We start from the raw sequence: 17,509 nt of genomic DNA, 5'->3' as shown, positions 1-17,509 counted from the left end.
CAAGAGAAGATATTACTTAATTTTATTTTTCTAAGTTTAAATGCTTAAAAAATATTTGTAATGATACCCCAAAGGCATCATAAAAATGTAAAAATAATTATACTCTAAAATTACCAAAATTACAGGAAGTGGACATTTAAAAAATCTTACTGAGATTCATGGCTGAGAAAAAGTGAGGCAGGAAAAGTGCCTTACTTCACAACTTGAAATCTTGTCAGGGATTTCACTTTTGGTGATTAAAAATAAGTGTTTGAATTGTCAGTAGTACTCAGATGTGAGAGAATAGCATTGATTTCCCTTTTAATTACAGCTAAAACTTTCTCATCAGCAAATTCTGCAAGTGCTTTCTAGAGAGAAAATTTTATGTGACTATTTTTTTCAGGTAGAAATTATTTTCCCCATAGTGGGGGCATCTTTTTTATAGGCAAAACAGCTGGCAAATACCCATAGACAGATGAAAACCAGCATAAAAAGCATTTTGCAATGAGCAAATCCTGGGGTTCAGAGATGCTTCTTTTGGACACTTCATGTCTTATCTTGGGAGTGTAATGGTCATTTGGTACTTAATGGAAATATGGAAGGGCAACATGCTCTAAACGAAGAGGTTCTTTCTTCTCTTGGACTTTGGTCATGTCAGAAGATTCTCGAGTGGGACCAAGATAAGATGTCTTTCTTCTGTGCTGCTTTTATTCCCACTTGAGCTCTGATAAACTTCTAGCCCTTGCTGTAGAGTTGAGAATCTGTCATGGTTTGCCTTGATAACAATTTATAAGACATTCAGAAAGGGACAGGATGAAGGGAATTGTATAATTGGATTTCAGATTGACTGTTAGTATTCTTCTCTTTCCACTCTGGTCCAAGAGTTATTAAAAGGATGATCCTTTTTTTTTTTAAGGCTATATTTTTACTCCCCTCATTTTGCTGTTACAAGGACTAGTGGAGAAGAGTTGTTTTCCCCAGGGATGGAGGAGGGTTTTTTTTGTATGGTTCTACTTCCTAGGTGCTGTAACAAAGGAGTAGTGGCCTGCTCAGAAAAGGCAGTGAAGCAGAGCATTTGAAGTGGGGCAGAGGAGATGTTGTGTGCCCGATGGAGAAGCTCTGTCTGGGTTTCCTGAGGATGTGAATGCCTCTCTCAGTGCATCACTCACTCTGCATCAACCACGGAAGGACTTACGGCTACCAGGGCCCAGAAAGTTCTGCCATGTAGGGCAGAGGATCCAGCTCTTAGGGTTTCCTGTTGCATGAGAAAAGGGGGCAAAAAGGGACCTTTGTATTCATTTTTATGCTGATACCATAAAGCACTTGGATTAAAATCTTAACGTGTACTGAATTGGCTTATTCCAGTATATTTATTTATTGTTTTTGTGCCTGATCTATAAATGGTCTTTACATAAGGATTCATAAACATCTAATTTCTGACTGGCTGTTTTTCTTGGTGTTTTAGTGGGGGAGAAACTTACTTGGTACAAATGCTAGAGCAACCACTGAAGTAATGTTCAGTCTGTATAATACAAATGAAGGTGTTGAAACATAGAAGTATTTTTGTACTAAGAACGTTATTGTACAAAAAATGAAAATCCAGGAAAATACTTGCCCCTCTGAATAATATTTGACAAGAGTTGTAGGATTTTGAGACAGAATGGATGTGTCGGTTCGTGCTCTATATCACTATGGGCTTATGAGTGTAAGTACACCGAAAATGCGGAGCTCTGAGTGGGAAGGGCCTGGCAGAGGGGCTGCGGAGCCTGAGCAAGGCTCGGCTCTGGCCGCGGCTTCAGGGAGCGCGGCCGCCGCGGCGGCTCGGCCCTGGGTTCGGCGCCAGCCCTGGGCTAGGCCCCTGTCCCGGTCCCTGTCCCGAGCTCGGCCCCGGCTTCGGCCCCTGTCGTGGACTCAGCCCCGGCCCCTGTCCTGAGCTCGGGTTCGGCCCCGGCCCCTGTCCCGAGCTCGGCCTCGGCACTGGCCCCTGTCCCGAGCTCGGCCTCGGCACTGGCCCCTGTCCCGAGCTCGGCCTCGGCACTGGCCCCTGTCCCGAGCTCGGCCTCGGCACTGGCCCCTGTCCCGGGCTCGGCCCCGTCCCGGCCCCTGTCCCGGGCTCAGGCCCTGTCCCGGCCCCGGCCCCAGCCCCTGTCCCGGCCCCGGCTCCTGTCCTGAGATCGGCCCCTGCCCCGGGTTCAGCCCCTGCCCCGGGTTCAGCTCCTGCGGTGCCCTGCAGTGTATTACGGTGAAGCAGATTTCAGTCCCAAAGTGAAGCACATGCACATGGAACTCTCTGAATTTCACTGCAAAATCATTTCAGAAAATCAGAAGATTTCATAATAATGGTCGGAAAGAGTAACCATTTATTACTGAGTATCTGTTAAATGAGACTGGACTTCTCTCTTTATATCGTAAAACATCTTTCAGTCAAGAAAACGTAGTACTAAAATGAGCTCAGACTGAGAACAAGAGGCAAGGAAAATATCTCTTACAGAAAGACTCAAGCAATGTTGAATGCAGTTACTGAAAGGTTATAAATGGAGCATTTTCAACAGCAGTGGTAAAGGCCAATTATTGCAAATACGTATTTTGACCAATTTCCTTGTATCTCTCAACCAAAACATTCCCCATAATTGTTGTGGGATATGTATTTTAGTCAATGAGGTTTTGGATGATTGTGTAAAAATACAAGTTAAAGAAAGTTAAGATTAGAGTTTGACAATAAACAAGAAAAAGGGAAATAGTAAGTTTTATTAAAATCAGATGTTGTGCTCTTTCTTTTTTTGTTGCTGCTGATAATAAATGAAAACTAGTTACTAAAACCATTTAGCATGATGATACATTGTAGGAAGCCTACTAGTAATTTTTTTCAGGTCATTTCATGTTCCTATTGACTGTCGACAGAGCATTTTCAGAATATCTAGATGTGCTTCTATATGTGATGGTGTCAAACCAGTGTGTTCCACAAGAGCTAAGAAACAGTGGCAAAATTAACACAGACCTCTATCTTAAAGTCTATGTGTGTTGCATTTCTCTGGTTTAGAGCTGAAATTCAGTATTTGTAAGTAATTACCCTAAAAAATAGAACTTTTTTTCCCCTTCTGTTTACAAATGTCCAAAGCACAAAGCATTAAAAACAGTTTTAAGGATATACCATATATTCATGGATAATTTCCTTAAAAAACAAAAATTAAAAAAAAATCAGTGACTTCAAAGTAATTTTTCTATACAGGTGGAGTTTGCTGTCAATACCATACACATTTTTAAAATACTTATCAGCCTTATGCCCGGATAGCACTCCAGTGAAACCTTCATGCAATGATCATACTGGGTATTGTGGTCAGTGGGGAACAGGAGTTTTTGAGCTCTTGGATCTTAATTTTGTTTGACTCTTATTAGAAGAGTCTTGAATAACAGAAGTTAGCAGTTGTGTCACAAAATTACAAGAATAGTTTTTTCTTGATATATTTGACTGAATCTTACACTAACTCTGGATTGTTTTTATGAAAGGCATAGTAAGATGAAATGTGAGACTTTTAGGCTGATAGTGAGTTATTGACTACCAAATCTACCATTGCAGGTAATTAACTATGAATAAAAAATAAAAATAATGAAATGCAGATCCAAAGTGCACTTTAGAGGCAAAGTATTTAAATGTAAACTGACAGTAGTATAAATCAATGAGACAGTTTTTGAACCACAAATAGTATATATAAAAATATGTTAAGCAAGAACTAAAAAACCCCAAAATTTAAAAAAATTATTTAGAGCTAACTGGGTTTTGTTTGTTTGTTTTAATGTACAAGACAGTGCTTTTTTACTTTTTCCTTTTTGACGGTTTGATATTAAACAAAATGAAGTGTTTTCTACTCCAGACCAGGTGTCAGGAAATTGGCTTTGCTTCTTACAGCAGTTTAAAGATTTCTTAATCGCTTTGTTAATGTGCACCAAATACTGCCTGTGGTATTCTGCAGACAGGTTTTAACTTCCAATATTCCACAATGACTAATGAAATCTCCTGCAATGATTCCTACAATTTTGCTTTCATTTTATATTAAAAAATGTGTTGTTTTAAATTAGAAAAATACTAATAATATTTAACATTTAAAAAAATATTTTAAAAATTTTCTTCCATCTTTACCTTGAAGTTTCACTCTTCCTTTTCATGGCTTTTAATTCAATTAATTCAGTTTTGAATGTTCTTACCATATATATTATACATTTTGTTAACATGACCCCCCATTCTTGGTTAATTCCTTTGCTTCAAATGCAAGACTGCTAATAAAATGCAATGAGAAATGTTTCTGTGCCCGTTGCTGTTGCTGTAACATGTATGCTGATGTAAAGCAGAAACTGAACAAAGTCACAATTTTCCTGAGATTAGAGGTAGCCAGGCTGGCTGTCTCCCCGCTTCCAGCTCCGGGCCACCCCCTCGCCACAGTTTAGATATTATTTGCTCTTTTAGGTTTCAGATTACGAGAGCAATTGATCTGCGTGACCTATTTTAGAAACTTTCACGTTTGCTGGGGAAACCTAAACCAAATGTATCCCCTCAAGAGACAAATCAGCTGCCCAGCGGCCGGGCTGACGCGTGGAGGCAGCCGGCGAGTCCCGGCGTCAATCCTGGGGGCACAGCTCCACCTCATGGAGCGCTGCGAGCTCGCACCAAGTCCCTTAAAGAGCAATCCTCACACGAGTGAATATCATTTCATTGGTTTTAGCTCTGTTACAGTTATTTCACTGTACCAGCGAATTATTTAATTTCCTCTTTCGAAGATTCCAGTCTGACATGTAGAATACCAGTAACAGTACTTTAAAAACAAAAATCTTGTCAGTTCTTAGCAACATCCATCCTAGAGTCTGTGTTGATTCAATGGTCTGACAGTGCTTAAAATATAACTTAGGTAAAATATAACCAGTGTGGAATCTAGCCCATCTGTGTTGGGTTTTAAAAAGTTCATCTGTCTAGCCAAAGGTCAGTTTGTACTGAAAAAGTTCTCTACAGGAGTAATTTCTGCATCAAAACATTTCTAGCTAGTTTTCAACTGTAATAGTTTAGATAAGAGCTGAAGCTCTTATTTTAAAAATTATTTAATATAAATTTTGCTTCCATTTATAGTATCTATTCTGTTTGGGTTTTCACTCCGGACTTCTGAAAACACTTACCTTCATTACATGCACTAACCATGGAAAATTTCCTTTCTCTCTCTCTCTTTTTTTTTTTTATATGACTTAGACATTGGAAAAACAAGTGTATGTTCTTACTCCAATTACTTATCTCCTCCTAGTACTGAAACTGTATTTCTTTTTGGTCAGAAACATGCAGTTCCTGTTCATAAGGTGATGCTTTACTGAAATTCAGAATTTCTCTTGAAATAGGCAATGGGTTTGTTTGGCGTAACTATATGTCTGGAACTGAAAACAGGATAGGTGCCTAGATACTAATATTATACCAATCTTAAATTTTACACTTCTTGCAAGGGGCTTATAGGATATAGTCACCTTTTTATGAATCTGTAAATGGAATCTATTTAGGTAAGACACTGGAGATAATGTTTTTCAAACATATCAGAAAATTAAATGTAAAATTTTCTTCAAAGTTTTTTCCCCCCCTGTTTTAAGGGATAGTAGGGCGCTATAGTCAGCAGTGCTTGTTAGTGCTGCTGAATCAACAGTAAATACCACTCTCACAACTTCTGCAAAAGCCTTTCTATTATGTTTTGGTTTTAAGTAATTTATAAAGTTTCTTTTAACAAAGTACACCTTTTAAAAAATTCAGAATGGCAATACAGCGCGAAGTGTAACCGTCAGTTTTATATGGTAGGAAATAGTTGGGCATTGTTCTGATGGAAGAGTAAATTTGATAAAGCGCTATATTTGTTCAATGAAAATGACCATTCAGCATGCTTGAATTCTCTCTACAATATGTCACGGGAACCTACTCCAATCATTTTAATCGTAAACAATGCTGCTGCTTCTTGCAGTGGGTTAAACGCATGCAAATTGGACCCTACTGTTTCATGAGTGATCAATTCTTTGTTGGGAGTGGAAAGCAATGCTGTATGTATTGCTAAGAGACTGAAGGAAGTGTAGTCAGCGTCTTGTTCTAAAGCCTCTGCCTCTCATCAAGATGCTGTTTTGGAGGCAATGCTTTCCTGTTTCTTATCGTTTTAAATAACTTAGCCTGCTCTGAAGTCATTAGAAAAATCTCTAAACAGAGGAACATCTACCATTTCTAGTGCAGGCCCCAAGTATAAATAGAGCTATGCATGCCACCTGTGGTAGCAGATGGCAGCCATTCACAGCTTCCTTTTGTGTCAGACCTACATTAGATGCAATAATTGCTTTTATGCTTTAATAAGAATTGTTTAAAAAATCTGTATTGCAAACAAAACACAGATATATATGTTAAAGATATAGTTTACTGTGGGGATCAAGTGCAAACTGGAACTTAAAGGAACTTTTAAAAAGTTATGTTACAGGCTTTAATGAGAATTTATAGTATTTTTCACTTGCATGATGTTGATGCTTTTGTTTGTCACATAGTGGCAAACTGCTGCTGCTTCACTGTAGAGAATCAATTGGGTTTTCATGATTAGAACTACAGTTTGGAGTTTTTAAATAACACCTGGAGTCTCTAGATTCAGTAACTGAGCTTAGGAGGTTATCATGTTTTTTAGGTTGTTATTATATATACCTTATCCATTCATGGCAGATGCATCTTGTAGGAAGTTCCCTACTGGTACTCTTCAGCTCCTGCCCTCCCTTGTGCTGGTACAGGTATTTGTGGAACTGAAATGATAAAAACAGTTCTTTCCAGAAGAGTAATTAAAAAAAAAAAAGTAATTTCAGTGTTTTGGGGTGTGATATTGACCCTCAAGGGAGTGTCAGTGGGAATGGGAAGAGAAGAGGGAGAGCCTGGAGTTTCCTAAGTAGTCTTCATTGTTAGAAGGAACATAACCCACTGTATTCTGGTAGTGCACAGAAGCTCAAGAAGATGCTGTTGCTCTAATGATATAACTGATGCTCACAATATTGTGAGGAAAGGTATTTTATTCCCTGATTCCCTTAGAAATGTCAGTTATCTGGAAAATCAGCAGTGTTCTTCCCTATAAGATACATTTAGTTGTTATGTAGTGCAAGAGTGCTACAACTATGAAGGGCTTTTTTCTAAGCCCTCCTCTCTCTGTGGGGTGGGGGGAAAGGAAGGAAATAATTTCTTTATTTTGGGGTTGAAGGAAAGGCTTATTTCTTTGCTCCAGACTTTGGGAGGAAAAGGAAGTAAATTTCCAGATGCAAAGAATGAGAGCCATGACGAGAGGCCAATACTCAGATGTGTTTGTGCTTCTTCAAGTTGCTCTCATCTATCCTTTTGACACCTGTGTCAAGTGGTGGTAAAAATGTTTTGAAAACAGGCATGTAGAGCAAATTGGAAGTTGCAGTTATGATGGATGGGTAAATGGAGTGGAAAAATGGGTGTGATGAAATGCAAGTGGGATTTAAAATTCTACTACATCTACTTGAAAGATTAATTAAGAGAAGATATAAAAATTTATGCCAGAAGGAGTGGAAAGCAGGGTGAAAAAGACTGGCCAAGAAAACTGTTGCAAGTAGGGAAGACTTTTTTTACAGAGATAAAGATAGGTTTGGCCAAGTTCACAATGAGTTGCTACTGGTATTAAAACCCTCCTGAAGTTAAAATATTCTCAGCTGTTTCAATAAAAAGAAAATTAGCAAAAAGTGTGGATTTGTCATGCAATTGGAATATGAATGAGGAATGGTTTAGTCATGGACTCTAGGCTAAATTAATAAGGAAAAAGCCATAGACCAATGGAGCAAAAGCAAGATACATACTGAGATATAGAAAAATTAGTAGAAAAAAAGGTGTTTCCAGCAGAAATAGTTAGAAAATAACCAACACCAGTGAATTCCTTTCTAGTCATTTGCATTGGAAATGGATGGATACAAACTGGAACAAATGCAGAGGGAAGCTGTGAGTTCTACAACTTCAGAACTGTTTTGTGAGAAGGAAATAAAAGCTTGGGGTTATTTTTCTGGGCTACAAAAGCTAGGGATAGATAGATAGATAGATAGATAGATAGATAGATAGATAGATAGATAGATAGATAGATAGATAGATAGATAGATAGATAGAATTACTGACAGTAAAATCAAACACACATGCAGGGAAACAGAACTTTTAAGGGAAGGACCATTCTGAAGCAACCAGAGATGTATAGAAGTTGGTAATCAGTAAACCTGGAAATTATACAATAATTTGACAGTAATAAGAGCAATAGGATTCTAATAAAGCCATTCAGTTGTAATAGGGAGAAGCTTTAGTTCCTTTAGGCTGAAGCTTGCCAACTTTGTAAAGAGTGTATGGTGGGCCTCTGATAACACCAGAATAATTGCAAGTTGATGACCCTGGAGACATCTTCAGGATTTCTCTTTGTACAATGCAGGATATTTTGTATCTACAAATATTCGAGCATCATACAGAAAACCAATCAATTTTGTAAAATACAATTAGCATTCCCTCCCTTTAATACTAGTGAGACCTTGTTTTTAATAAAAAAAGTTCATTTTGTTCCTATGGTTATGACAAATTGAATTCAAAGCTATGCCAGTAGTACATGGTAACAAAAGGAGAAATAAATATCTGCAGTGCAGGATTGCAGAAGATGCTGTTAGAATTTGAGGGAAACTAAAACAAGAAGTCTCACTTCTGATGCAAATCTTGGGAACTAAGAGCTTGATGTGAGTATGGGCATAATGGTGTCATTCTAAATTCTTGAAAATAGCTTTACAAATGAAGGAGAGGCAAAGTGGGGTCAGTGCAATTCAAACACATGATGACAATTTTAGCCTAAATAGAATGCTCTTTGTGACTAGATGAATTAATTACTGTAAGACAGTGCTCTTGCTTGTCATTCTGATTCTTTCTGCTTGTTAATCACTCCTAAATTGTAACTATTGCAGTAATATGAAGATTTATTGCTTACAAAATTTTGCTTATCTGTATTCTAGTTTAGTGTTTTCTCGTGCGTTAATGTAAGTGTTTTGGAGCGTTTCTTATTTTACATTTGTTTTGTCCTCTGTAGTACTTTCTTTCTGCCTATTAAGTATTATTGTTCCACTAGAACACTGTATAACTGTTAGATGTTTTGCTTTCATAGTCAAGCTTGATTTATCCATTCAGCAAATTTGATCACATACCAAGTCTGAACTGAGAAAGAGATCACTGTACAAATAATAAGTTCAAGTGGTGATGAGAAGGAAGATCTGTAGAATGGTTTATTTTATTCTTTGTGCCTCATTGGTCTTGTAGCAATCGCAGTATTTCCCTTCTTGCTGTGTATAATAGTGCTAACACACTTTGGGAAACTCCTGAAGGTACTGACAGAACTCAGTTTGCTATGAATGGGATGAAATTTCCTGTGATAATCAAACAAAAAACTTGAGACATGAAAACTAGGAAAATCCTTTCCCATTATGATGAATTATAGTAAAACTGAAACAGAGCAAATAATAATAATAGGGAAATGGAGGCTTATTTATTTGCACAAGGAAACACTTATCTTGAGTTGTACAAATTACTGTGGTTTTACTAAGTATATTTTTTCCTTGCACTTTGTTTCAAAGAGATGCTTTTGAAAAAAAAAAAATTGGGGGAATTAATCCTTTATTTATCAAACTATTCTGTGTTCTTTCTCTGTGGTTTTTCTGTTTGTTTAATTGCAAAGATCATTTGCATGAAAATGGGATTTTAAGACTAGACCAGTTTCTGACACTTTTTCCCAGATACATGGAGTACACTGTATTTATTGTAAATGAAAAAAACTTTTGTTTTGTAAAATGCCTTGCATGCTTTGTTTACACTGAATTATTAATTAATATTTGAGAATATAGTTTTAAAAGTTGCCTCAGAAAGGATATACTGCTAATGTATAGAATTCTCTTCCCTTTTCCCACTCCCCATCATGTCTTCTCATTTCTCTGGTGAATTAAGCTACACTTCTGTAGTTCCTTCATTCTCTAAAATAAGCAGCCTCTTTTGCTGCACCAAATTTTTTAAATTAGACTGAAGTTTTCAAAAGTTGTTACAGATGTTTTTTTGGCTTTCCAAAAGATCTTTGTAAAGATTTCTTAAAAAAGAAAATGAAGTGATTTATAGTAAAAGTTATCCAGAGTGAGGGTGGAAATTCAGAAATGGAAATTAGATTGGTATGTATGATCTGGCAAAGCATACTAATGATTGTCAGATAGTAGAGACAATACTTTAGTTTGGGCACAAACTGGTCACTGTATTTGGGCAAAAGTAGAAGGGGAGGGTCAGTACCTTGCCATACAAGTTTTGATAGCTGGACTTGAATATGTATATCTGATCAGTAAAGACTTGAAAAATGTCCTGTGTGGTCTCCAGATGAATTTATTTCCAAAGTGTACATTAATTCTGGAATCATTAATTCTGGATTGAAAATTTAGATGATGTTTTGTGTTACCATGTTTAGTATTTTTAATGTTTAGTATTGTAGTTATATTTACTGTTTAGTTTATGTCTTTGGGAAGAAGACATGTATTTTTACTGCTGGTCTCCAAGCTAGACCTTCATACAACAGATTCTTTTTAGTTATTTTTGTGTATTGACGGCTTGGAAAATGTGAAAATTCTAGTAAAAAAGAGTAAATTTCATTATTCTATTTAGTTATAGAATAAGGAATTTATGAATTCATGTCTGAAGTGTGGAATACTGAACTTCAAACATAAAATAATCTGAAATTTAATTATGATTTCTGTTCATTTAGATTTCTCATATTGGAAAGCTGAAAGATTTTCTTCTACAACACAGAAAGGATTACATTAATGCTTATAGGTAAGTGTGCACTGTGCTTAAATGGGTTTATCTAATATTTATTTATTTATCTTAATTCTTATAAAGTGAACAGATTTGAAACCTATAGGCATAATGACTAAAACCAAACCAGAGATTGTTATTAATTGGCTTGCTGTACTACAAGATGGAAGAATAGTGCTGTCACAAGAAAACAGGGCACCTGAATAAAATGAGGCTCAGAATTTGAAGATGATTCAAAACTGCTATATCTGTTTACTTATTGGTAACTTTAGTAGTAGGATTTTTAGAAAATTAAAATACAAATTTACAAGTTTGTAAGAAAAACATAGTATCTTCTGGTCTGCAGATGCTAAGTCAAATTATCATAAGATCTAAACATTAGTGCAGCCTGTATTTTGGTTAACTGAGTACAAATCATTGTAGCATTTGAGAAATGTAAAGTTTGCTTTGTAGTGATACTTTGTTACATGCAAACTGAGTGAATCAGCCCTGACTGTATTCCAGTTCAGACTAAAGCTGAGCTGTTGCTTCAATCAAGGTAGATAAAATGCAGCCTAAAATCATTTTGGGTTAAAAGCTTCCAAGATACCAAGTAGAATTGCTATCTATTCCAGACAGATATCCTTTCCCAGGAAAAGACAATAAGAACAGATGAGCCATCTGCTATTCCTTAGGCTCAGTCCATACAGGAGGGACAGTTTTTCTGAGAAACAACTCTAGTCCTGAAAGGGTCTGTCACAGTAACAGCCATACCACCTCATCAGTGGAGTCAAAGTGTGTTCTGAGTAAGTTATCAGAAGACTTCTGGCGCCCTTTTTTGTCTCCACAAGAGTTTAAAAGCTGTATTTTATTATTTTAAGAACAAAACAAGAAAGGAGATCCCGTCTTTTATAAGTGAGAGGCTGTGGGAGCTGTTCAGTCAGTGCTGGTGAAAATGCTGCTCAGGGTGTGCACAGTTCTGTGTGTGAGGTGGGTCAGGGATGCTCTTTCCAAGGAGCAAGCAGAAGTAGTGCTCAGCTCCATGTTATGACTGGCTCTCTGCTTTTCAATGCCTGTAGGAATAGGGCATGAGCAACACTAGGTGGAGCCAGCAATTTAATACTGACAAAACTGAATGTGCATGCAGTGGTTGAGAAACTGCAAATAATTCCAGTAAGAGCAGTCAGTAGTGGTTAAATTTTGGGTTGTGTTTGTATTTTATTAACAATAGTGTGCATAAAATAGAAGTGGTTAGAGTAAAAATGTGTCCAGGTTATTTTGATTTCCAGAAGTTTTTAATGTTCTTTTTGTAAACAAGTTGCAACAAGTTATCATGGTAATTCTCAGTGCTTTCCACGTTCCTCTCCCCCCACCCAAGTCTTCATTAAGGAGAGGAAAGAAGTGTCATTTACTTTATTAAACCATAAAATAATCCTGCAGGTCTCATCTGTGATTGCAGTTGATTCTGTTCTTAATGGTCAAACTTAGATCTGCTTATGTTTAATTTGACATAAAGATGTCAAATTCCACACTAGATTACTTGTGCTGTTCTATTTCATGGATACAAAGGGCATCATAGCATCCATGCTGTCAGTCTTGCAGTCTTAGCAAATGCCTCACTCAGTCAAGACAGCAGTTTTAACAGCTCTTCAATACTCAAGTAATGGGGACAGTTTTGGAACAATTTAATACTGAAAGGCTGTGCTGAAATTTATGTAGGAGATGTCAAATTTCAAGAAGAAAATTATTACTTTGTAATTTGTCAGTCCTGCTGTTTGTTTTCCCAACTATAGCACAATGTGTTGGTGAAATTGAGCTTTTGAGTTACCAAGTTGTATTATTGTGTGCCTTTTAAAACTTCATTAGTGTTACAATCAGGTTCTTGATTGCTTCTTTGACCTTACTTTTGAAGACTATGAATTCTTCAATAATGGAGCTTTTATTTTTGGCGTGCATGAAATATCCTGCCACAGAGGATATGTCTTTAATTCATTTTTAGAGGAAAATTTTAGCAATGAGAAAGTTAGTTGGAAGAGTGGTTATTTGAAACTAAGGCCCTGGCCTATTTTATCAAACTTTAACTACTTAACAGAAATACCTAAAGTGACTTAGTAATTGCTTTTTCATTTTCTTTCTTCTTGATTTGGCTATTACCTACAAAATATCTAAGTGGCAAAATACAAGAAATTCTTGATGTAGTGATCTAAGCTTGCTGGCTTACAGGCCACTGCACCTTCTTCCTCTCCTGTTTATTAGGATTTATTTCCTTTCTCTTACATGTAGGGTTTTTGCCTTCTGTGATAAGGAATTTTTTGTCATTTTAACCCCAGCTGGCAGCTCAGCCCTACAGAGCCACTCGCTCAGTGCCACCATAGTGGGACTGGGGAGAGAATCAGAAGAGTAAAAGTGAGAAAACTCATGAGTTGAGATAAAGGCAGTTTAATAGTGAAAGAAAAAGCCACTTACCCAAGCAAAGCAAGGAATTTATTCACCATGGGCAGGCAGGTGTTCAGCCATCCCCAGGAAAGCAGGGCTCCATCACACGTAACAGTGACTTGGGAAGACAAATGCCATCACTCCCAATGTCAACCCCCTTCCTCTTTTCTTTCCCCAGCTGTATGTGCTGAGCATGAAGCCATATGATCTGGAATACCATATGATCTGGAATATCCCTGTGGTCAGTTGGGCTCAGCTGCCCTGGCTGTGTCCCCTCCCAGTTCCTTGTGCATCCACAGCCTCCTCACTGGGGGGATGGGATGCAGAGCAGGAAAGGCCTTGGCTCTGTGTAAGCACTGCCCAGCAATAACAAAAACATCCCTGAGTTATCAGCACTGCTGTTTCTATCACAAATCCAAGATGCAAACCCTGTACTTGTTGCTGGGAAGAAAATTAATTCTATCCCAAGCAAAACCAGTGCACACAAATTGAACACTTCCTGGAAAGGAGAAGACAGGGGCTCTTGAGTCCTGAAGCTGTTAACAAGATGTGGGCACTTTTTCATTTTTTTTTGTTAAGCAATAGCTCCTTTCAGATGAGGATTTCAGATGAGGTCCCATTTTTAGTATATTGACTGCTGTACATTCTGCATTGTTCCTCTCAGTCCATTTGCTATAACGCTTTCCTACATTGCTTTTTACACTGTGCTAGGAGAGATCCCATCTTCAGTCTTTGGTAACTTGTCTGATGTCTCATCTCTGAACATCTTGTGCCTTTGCTTTTCATCATGAGCTCCTTCATGTTTTCAATCACTGAACCAGCAAGACAATTCATATGTTTGTGTTAAATATACTTCAAGGAACTAACTGTAATGCCCTAACACCTGGAAATTTGAAATAATCCTCTTGGGATTCCTTCACAGCCTTCAGTTTTTCTGAAGCATCTTTCAAGGTTTAGGCAGTTTAAGGACCAGTCATTATTCCTAGTGTTTTAATGAGACACTGGAAAGGAATTGAGAGAATTCTAGATTTACTTTTTTTTTTTCACAGAACACCTCATACTTAAAAGAAAAATACTTGAGAGAAGAGCTTTCCATCTGGGATTATTAGGCATCTAATTAATTGTGTTTTGCAACTGCAGAGATACTTATGTAGTTGATCAGTGTAGTGTAGATGACTTCTGAATAGAAATGTCATTTTTTCCACCAGAAAGGCTGCATGGGTGGCTTTTGATGTACCTTCATTACAGGCTTCTGTAGTCCTTCTGTGCAGTTAAGTGTTTGAACATTTGTTAATTGCAAATAATACACCTGGAAAAATTATTAACAAATTATCTTTCTGTCTTAAAAAATAATGTTAGTGTCCAGTAATTTTGCCTCCTGCCCTAGCATTTATCTGTCTTAAGCATTTCTGTGGCTTAAGGCAATAAATCAGTTACATCATTTGCCACTTAATAGAAAATCATTAATGCTTACACAGTGTTTTGTGGGGAGTATTTCCTTGTATTTAACAATAAAAGAAGCAGCCATTAAAGGACTCTAAAAATAGTGTTTTACCAACTCCTGTACAATGCCAGGCTGCATTCTTTTCTTGACTTAGTCACATTTTTACAAGAAGTAAGGCTTGTTTTGTTGTATTGAGGTAGTAAAACATGTAGATGATCTGTAAATACTTTATTCCTGGAGGAGCATATTTTTCTGTTCTGTGGGGTATTATTTTCAAATTATCTTTTTTTTTTAATTACACTAAATTCATATATCACATTTCAGAAATAGTAATTTTTCATAGTAGCACGCTGGAATATCCCAGCAGTATTTTACAAAACTGAAGGTGCTAATTCAGGTATGTCTGTATTGCCTATTTTGGTAGCTGAGGCTTCCACACAGAATTAAAAAACCTATGTAAAAAATGTCGTGCAATGTTTTGTCGTTTGAATCAAGGACCTTTTAGGTTGGATTTATGTCAAACAGCATTTGGATGGAAAAAGGCAGTAAATGAAAATGCATAAAACTTAATTAAGTAAGAAATCAAACAATTTAAAATATGCTAGATGCCCAAAGGGAAGAATGTGACTGCTGCATTTGCAGCTAAGCTTATCCATACTCGTATGGGCACTTACCATCTGCAGATACTGGCTAGCAAATCCATACAGAAATGCCAGCCATGTGCTAAGTTGGGCAAATCTCTACTATTTTACAACTGATTTGTTTCTGCTTGTTGCTTCTCTCTTTTTTGTCACACACTGTTGGAGGAAAATCAAATTTTTCTTCTTGATATGTTACCTTTATTGGATTAGCAAGCAGAAGATATTTTATGTAGCAGTAGAATTACTAATTCCAAAAGCTGATGTAACATCAGCTTTGCTTCCTTGTGCTTTGCCAGCAAAATAGAATCACAGAAATGTTAGGCTGGAAGTACTATAGCTGAAACATCTAAAAAGAGAATGACTAGTGTTTTGCTTGCTTTAAAATATTTATTGCAGTGAAGATTTCATATTCTCATTCTGCTTTTTCCTGTTTCCATATCCGTGTTACTAGAATAATGTGTCCCATTGTAATGATGACTTTTTATGCAACAGTATGTTGTTGTTGTGTTTGGTTTATGATCCAGTATGATCCCAGATGACTTTCTGAAGAACTGTTCCCTAATCAGTTGTTCCCCATTCTCTGTGGGTTCAGGTAATTGTTCTTGCTGCAGCAAAGAGCTTCTGACCATTCCTTACTCAAATTCTTCGTGTCGTTTCTTTGGGCAATATTGTTTTGAATTGAAGTCTTGTCCTCTTGATACAGTTTTAATTTGCTTAACTTTATGCCTCTGAAAGTTTACTAAATATGTATTCCATTCTGCTGAGTTACTAATGAAAGTATTAAATAGCATCAGATTTAGGACAAAATCCTGTGAAACACAACTCAGTGTTTTCTTCTGTTTTGGTGTATAACTACCCCCAAGTTCAACTTTGCAGTTTCATATTCATATGGTGCTTATTTCTTCTAACTCATCTATTCTTCTAACTCATTTGTTCACTGGTGAGAATGTTATGTGACATGATAACAAGAGCCACACCAAAATATACCAGTGATTGTTTTTCATCCATCCCTAAGACCTGTTACTGCATCCCAGCAGTAAATTACACTGCTTATGACGTACTACTGATACATCTTGGGTACTGGTAATCTTTTTGTTCTTTCCTAAGTGCCTAAATATTACTTATTTATTCCTGTACTTTTCTAGACTGAGTGCTCTACAAGTCTTCTGTACTTCTTTTTTGTCCCTTTAACCCTATTTTCAAAGATAGTTGCTGACCTTTGTCTTTTTATCAATGTGTCATTTGCTCATTCTCTCCTAGTTCTTGGCAGTGAGGATCCATCTTGTCATTTGATGCATTTCCCGTTTTGTTCCAGGGTTGGCTGTCCTGTCTCTGCACACTGCATGAATGTGCACACACCCTGGGCTTTTTTGGAAGTTGGTTAGTTTGTTCCAGAGCACAGCTTTGTCACACAGATAGGATGGATATGCACTTCACCAGGAACCACTGCACCTTCAGGTACACTTTTGCTATGACCTGGTTCATGTAGCTCTCTCTCACACAGTTCACTCAGCAGCCTGTTCACTAATACATTATCTGACACTTGCTATTGCAGATGATAATATCAGCAAAGAATTAGGATCTTTTTAAAATGACAGAGGTACTAAATTTGGCCCAGATGCAGTAAGGTAAAAGGAGTAGTAACTACAGCTTTCAAGTGACATTCATGATGAAAGTTAGTGCCAAAAAAACCCCCAAAACAAAGCAATAAACATCTAGAATTAATTCATACTCTGCATATAATTTTATTTCTCTATTGAGTAACAAGCCAAGACCACATTCTTAAGTGTTTCTTATAGTAATGTTTGCAGAGTAATCTCTTGTTATCACTGGCATCCCTCCCCAGTTGTGTCTCATCCTGCAGTTGATCCTTTTCTCTGTGTGTGCCTGCATGCTGTGTCCCTTAGAGTTGTCAATAGAAATCAGAACTCATTTGCACTTTGTATTCTGATCTTTCTCTTTGAGCTCAAGAAAGCTCAGTTGATCTCTCACTGATTTGCCTACTCTTCCTTTCATCAAGGACAGAATTGCAAATTATAATGTAATTTCTATATGAAAACTTCATCTGAATTCTTTTCTTTGCCTTTTTAAGTTTGCATTTTCTCTGCAATTTGACCTACTCATTTTTCTAGACTCATGAAATCTGCCTGCTTGCTGGTCACTGTCTTCATTGTA

General features: G+C 37.1%; 1 protein-coding gene across 1 annotated transcript in view; it reads left to right on the top strand.

The window, feature by feature from the left end:
* Positions 1-17,509, top strand: part of STX18 (syntaxin 18) — a 60,425-nt gene that overhangs the window by 23,110 nt on the left and 19,806 nt on the right. Inside the window, exon 2 of the mRNA XM_036382436.1 lies at positions 10,785-10,852. Coding sequence (XP_036238329.1) covers positions 10,785-10,852 — 68 coding nt within the window. The remainder of the gene's footprint in view (positions 1-10,784; positions 10,853-17,509) is intronic.

The sequence above is a fragment of the Molothrus ater genome, chromosome 4, assembly GCF_012460135.2.
Source record: "Molothrus ater isolate BHLD 08-10-18 breed brown headed cowbird chromosome 4, BPBGC_Mater_1.1, whole genome shotgun sequence".
Taxonomy (NCBI): domain Eukaryota; kingdom Metazoa; phylum Chordata; class Aves; order Passeriformes; family Icteridae; genus Molothrus; species Molothrus ater.
Note: the sequence above shows the minus strand (reverse complement) of the source record. Positions and strands in the feature narration are given on the sequence as shown.